Below are 6,536 nucleotides of genomic sequence, written 5' to 3'. Positions count from 1 at the left end.
AAAACTAAAAAAATTATAATAATATAAACTTAAAAATAATATGTAGAAAACGGACATTAGGAATAAAAATATTATAAAAATAATATTTTACGTTTGAGGCAATATGGTAGCCTTTTGGAATTCCTTGATTTAAAGAAGGTGTAATTATCATTAAATAACTAATTAATAGTAAAATATATATACACATAAAATTATTGTGTAAGAAATAATTTAAAAAGCCATATTTTTTTTAAAAAATTGAAAATATTTTTCTGATCATTGAAGCATGCCACATAGGCGAAATGAAGATCCTCATTTATATATATATACTAGTCCTTATATTATTAATATATGTATAACTCTAATTAGCTACTAAGTGACCCCTATTTTTCTAAATATATGTATTTTTATATTAACAATCAAATATTTTTTTGCAATTGATTTTTGGGAAGATATACAAGTAATTTCCGTGATTATTTTCTATTTAAATCATGGTTGAAACACGTTCATTATATATATAAATTTATGTAATAAATTAGATAATGACTGCATATTTATTAGGTTTATTATTAATAAATTCTATTTTAAAATTTAAAATTGACCATCAATAAAGAGGTGAAATTGAATTGTACTTTGGTGTGACATGTGGGCCAACTAAATGGGCTTTCAGGGCCCACAAATAGCAGGCTTTAATTGGTCTGTCAGCTTAGAACGCGGGCTGAGGGCCCAATGAATGAGGCCCAGAATTGATTAGTTGGACCTCATAACTCAAGCTAGTTATACATTTGACCGATCGATCAAAAATATTTACGTCTTATTATTTGGATGGTTGTTATCCGTTATATTGTATTGTACTATTAATTTAAATATGATGTCTATTTTAACTGTTACTTATATTTTATTGTAACATATTGTTTAAATCCATCGTAAAGTGACAACGAAAAGATTCATTTTATGTAACGATCGATTTGATATGATTGCATTTTTACTGTAATATTTTCCTTCTAATTTCATCTTTACTTATTATTTAATAATTCTATTTTATGATATGCACTACGTTTTCATAGTAGCTCTACTCCGTACCCAAGTTTTCTTGTAAGTTTATCATATTTCAGTTATGGATGTGCGACATTATGTAACGACGAAGAACGATACAATCTATTTATATATCGTATTCATTAGAAAATAATACAGTACGATACATTATGAAACAATATGTAATAACTATCCAAACAAAGTGTTAGGTAGGTGGTTCTACAGAGCTTTCGGAAAATGATAACCCTAATAACAAAACGAGGCGAACCCTACCTATATTATATTAGAGGGATCCTTAGTAATGGTGACCTTTTCACCCTTCCACCGACTATTACATAAATCATGTACATATCGACTAACGTCCAATGTACATATATTTATATTGTATGTTGTCCTCTATCTTTAGGTGTGCGTTGAATGTGACTTTTAAAATTTTTATCACTAAATTTGTTGTACAATTAAAATTATGTGTTCATATACAATAGTTTTGAAGTTATTGTAAGTTTCATATAAAAACATATACAACACATTGAAAATATTAATAAAAAATATAAAAAATTTCCAACATTCCTATAATATATTATATATTTATATCGTAAACTTGTTCATATGCCAAAAAAGTGTCGGCTCAATAAATATTGTCCTATCTTTGCGTAAACTCTACCAAACATGAGACATGACATGTTTGTGCAGAAGCAGTATCGGAGTCAAATTTTTTATTAATGATAATAAAATATAAAAAATAAATATATAAAGGATTTTTAAAAAGAAATCAATATTTATTATATATGCTAAAAAATATTAATCATTTATAAATGATGAAAAATTTTCATCTAAACCCCTTAGCTCTACCTTACTCTGTCCCTATTTAGAAGAGTCAAGTAATTTAGTGACGTGAATATACTTACATAATAATTTTATACATGCAGTTTTTTATAATCAGTTATAGTTTAAAAATTATTTTGAGGAAAGATTTTTTGAATCATGATCACGCCTTGTATAAAAATTTTAAACTATTAGAGAAAATATGTCAATATATTATATCTTTAACATGCTTCTTGGGTAGTAGCAAAGCTAACATGGTTTAATTTTAGATTGGGATAAGCTAGATAATTTTAATTTAAACCTTATACTTGTAATTAAAAAATTTATCAAATATATATAAAATTTTAATTTAAAACCTACAAACTTTTAAAAAATAGATTTTTGAATCAATTAATTAAACATTAAATCATGTCTCCGCTTTTAACCTTACATGTATGCTTGATCATGTTTTATAAACTAAATATATATGTGAGAATTCTTTTTTATTATTTTCAATTGTATTCATAAAAGAAATAAAATTTTAAAATAATAATTATTAGTTGAATCACTTTCAATAATTAAATTGGAATATATATTTATTATTTTATTCAAATAGAAACTCAATTCCTATTTCACTTCTCAAATTTTGTGGTTCTTCATTCAACATTGGACTATTAATAACAACAAACAAAAAGTAATATTAATAAGTAGGTCCATTCCCATATTGGACAATGACATTGTAAAGCAACATTTATAAAAAATAATTTTGAAAAATAATTCATCAGTCAAATTTTGTATATTCCTTTTTATTTAATTTCTTTCTTTTGGTTTAAAAAACCCGAATTTAGATTTTTTTAAAATAATATCTCATTCAGCTTGCACATATTTATTATTATCTTTTATCAACATACATATATCGAGTAATTTTGCATATTGAAAGACATAAACATACAAAATTAATTTTTTTCTGAATAGACGTAAAGAAATACCTATTTTTATTTTCGTTTCTAGCTTTCTGTTGAAATTTGAACTTCGATTTTCATATTTTAACCTTCTCACCAGTAAAGAATATATATTTTTTTTCTAAAAGACTAAAGAAAAAATCACCTACCAACTCATTAAAACTTTTGGCTCCAAAATAAGACTGAAAAATTAAACAAATACAATTCAATTCCTCTTAGACCAAAATTAAGTCCAAAAATATAATGCCGCCCATGTGTTTTGTTCAATATAGAATTTTAAATTCCAAATAGAAAATTGACCTTTTTTAAAAAAAAAATTAAAAAAAATTCCAACCTATATATATGCCAATTAACCATAATTATATACAATATCAGCACAAATAATTGATATCTATTTTTAGCCACTAATTAAACTTTTAGTTTTAATAGACCAAAATTTGATTATTCATAATCATTATGGGTGTTACAACTTTTACTGAAGAAATTAATTCCCCTATAACACCAATTCGTTTATTTAAGGCTTTAATTGTGGATTCAAAATCCTTAATACCAAAATTATTACCTCAATTTGTTGAAAATGTTGTTTTATTACAAGGAGATGGTGGAGCTGGAAGTATTGAACAAGTAAACTTCACAAAAGGTTAGTGTATATCATCTTTTATTTTTATTTTTAGATTTTTTTAACGAGTGTCGTATCCGTATTGAGATTCAATTAATTTGGATTCGCGCTGTATAAAGTATATTGAAAAGAGAGATGCTTTCTATCATGATTCTTTTTCATATCCTAAATTCGAATTAATATTATTTTTTTATATAGATATTTTAAGTTCTTCTATAACTTTATTAGGAACTTTGGTTCAAGATTTTTGGGCATATATATGTCAAAAATTTTTTGGCAATCAAACACCAGAAAATAATTTCTTTTTTATCAAAAATATTTTCTTGAAAAATCAATTTCGCTTATTTTCTTCCTTAGATGAACATTAATTAATATCGTCATTAACACCGAAAAATGACTTTCTCAATGAGAAAATTTTTTCTTTTAAAAATAACTTTTGTCGTACCAAACAGATAAACAACCCCTCAAATGAAGGTTTAAGGGAAATTAATTACAGCCAACTTTTCTCATAATCTCTTATCAAATGGTTATACATGTAATACTTTAATTTCCATAATGACTTATTTTGGTTTAATTTTCCTAATTTTACAAAGAATAGAGGTAAAACTGCATACACATTATCCTCTTCGGTCTTCAGACCCGAAATTTCACAAGTATATTATTGTTGATTTTTTTTTTATTTAATTTGCAAGTAACCCTTTTGAGTTTGTGAAACATAGAATAGATGAATTAGATAAAGAAAATATGGTGTGTAAATACACAATGATTGAAGGGGATCCATTGGGACAAAATCTTGATTTTATTTCATATGAAATAAAAATTGAAGAATCCAAAATTAATATTGGAGGATGTATTTGCAAAATGACAACAAATTATCATGGAATTGGTGATTTTTTTGCCAAAGAAGAAGATATTAAAGATGGAAAAGATAGTGCTAAGGGAATTTATAAAACTGTTGAAACCTACTTAATTCAAAATCCAAATCTTTATGCTTAATTAATTAATTAAAATAAAGCCTATATGATTTGGTTCCCCTTTTTAATTAATATTTTTGTTGTTGTTGTTGAAGATATATAGCATTTTCAACCATGCTATAAAAAATTTATATTCAAATTGATGCAAGTTAAATGTTTATTTTGGGCTAAATTTAGTTCAATACACTTTTTAATAAAGCTTGTGTGACTCTCTCCTAAAGGTTTTTCTATACTTCATAAGTATTTTTCTTTTTAATTATTGATGTGAGATTTTTTATCTGAGTACTTAATAATTTTTTCGTCAAATTAAGTTTCACAATGTTTATCACCAAGATTCATAGGCTAACGTATGGCATAGCGTCATTATTTATGATCATCAAAGTCCACAACACAAGCTTCTTTTGCCGTGTACATCTCCAAATTATTAATAACAACAGATATATAGTAAATAAGACCTCACACATAATTATCGTCATATTCATACTCCTCTCGTTAAATATCATGAGCTAAATCATCTAAAAATGCAATCTTAACATGTTAGTTAATGTTCCCTTTAAACTAAATCAATGAGATTTTCAATAAAATATGTCACACTATTATTAAAAAATAAATATATATTCCTACAATTCATATGTTGATTTTTTAATATCTATAAAAAAAATAAAAGAGAGCAAAATTAAGATATAGCAATTTGTATGTTGCTGTGAATTAGATTCCTTCTTAGCTTCATATATGTTAAGTTAATATTCCTTCAATCCAAACTAAATATAAATTAATTCATCATATGATTAACTAACTAATTAATTAATTAAGTACGTTCCTCTTAAAAGTATAAATGATCTTTCCAATCTTCCTTTTATATACTTTATAAATACAAATATAAATTAGAAAAAAAGGAAAAAAAAATAATTAATTAGTATCAACCCCTTTGGAATCTATTATGGAGTTACGTGGATATAATTATTACTAATTGTTTTCTTGGCAATATTATATTTTTCGATATCCTAGGATTAATTATCATCATGATTAACATATATTTTGAATACTTTAATCTAAATGAAAGAAAGTCTAAACTGGTTTTCTTTCGATAGGATTTCTGGTCTAGAATACTAAAAAAATGATATTTCATTTAACTTGTTCAGTTGAAAAAATCAAGAAATAATTTATCACATTATATATATTATTATTATTGACATAATACATATATGTGCCCTTTAACTTAGCTTCAAATTACATTTATGCCCTTCAACATTGGATGTGCACAAATAAACACTTAAATTTATATAAAGTTGAACAAATAGACACACATGTCCTACATGTCATTTTTTGTCCTACGTGATGTCCTACGTGTATTGTGACATGTAGGACTCATGTGTTTATTTATTTAAAAGTTGGATAGTTAAAGTGTCTGTTTGTGCATTATGAAAGTTAGAGGTCAAATATAAAATTTGAAACCAAATTTAGGATCTAATATATGTATTATGCCTTTCTTATTATTGTTACTTTAGTAATTTGCAATCCACTTCCCAATATTAGATGACTTATAATAATACGACAAGTAAATATGAATGGGGAGTGCTTGCTAATGACTTATAAAAAAGCTTATCTTAATTGAATGTTGAAAGTTGAAAGTTGAGTTATTTATTTTCGCGTAATATATACTTTTTTCCTTTTATTACAGTATCTTGTTATATTTTAACATTTTTAAATTCATACAAAAAGAAACACCAATATAGAGTAATCATGACAAAAAATAAGGAAAAAAAACAAGAAAACGGAACATAGCTNTGTCAAATTTATTTGTATAAGTAATGTCTTCTTTGTTGCTAACCCCTTCCTTTTGTTTTTTATTAATGTTCTCCTTAACTGTGTTGTCGTTCTTCATATTGATGTTTTGTTCCCATTCTTGCAAGTCACCAACAATACAACCACTTGTAAGCATTTTGGTATCATGATGTGGCTGTCTCCCCCTTTTTGGAGACTTGTCTTGATTTTGTCTCTCATCCTTGGAGTTGCTACTTCTACTGGACACATTGGGAATTGGCCTTAATTAAGAATGCAATACCCTATAGGATGTCACACAATGACCCTGGAAATTACACTCCCTACAATAGTTCGGCAAATAATTGTATTGTATTTTAACATTATTTGCACAAACTTGGG

General features: G+C 25.5%; 1 protein-coding gene across 1 annotated transcript; it reads left to right on the top strand.

The window, feature by feature from the left end:
• Positions 1 to 3,160: 3,160 nt before the first annotated feature.
• Positions 3,161 to 5,358, top strand: LOC107001834 (pathogenesis-related protein STH-2-like). The gene is made up of 2 exons (XM_015199795.2): positions 3,161 to 3,421; positions 4,092 to 5,358. The coding sequence occupies exons 1-2, from the start codon at positions 3,237 to 3,239 to the stop codon at positions 4,393 to 4,395; spliced, it is 489 nt and encodes a 162-aa protein (XP_015055281.1). The 5' UTR covers positions 3,161 to 3,236; the 3' UTR covers positions 4,396 to 5,358.
• Positions 5,359 to 6,536: the final 1,178 nt, after the last annotated feature.

Source organism: Solanum pennellii, chromosome 10, assembly GCF_001406875.1.
Source record: "Solanum pennellii chromosome 10, SPENNV200".
NCBI lineage: Eukaryota > Viridiplantae > Streptophyta > Magnoliopsida > Solanales > Solanaceae > Solanum > Solanum pennellii.
The sequence above is the reverse complement of the archived record's forward strand: the minus strand, read 5'-3'. Positions and strand labels throughout refer to the sequence as shown.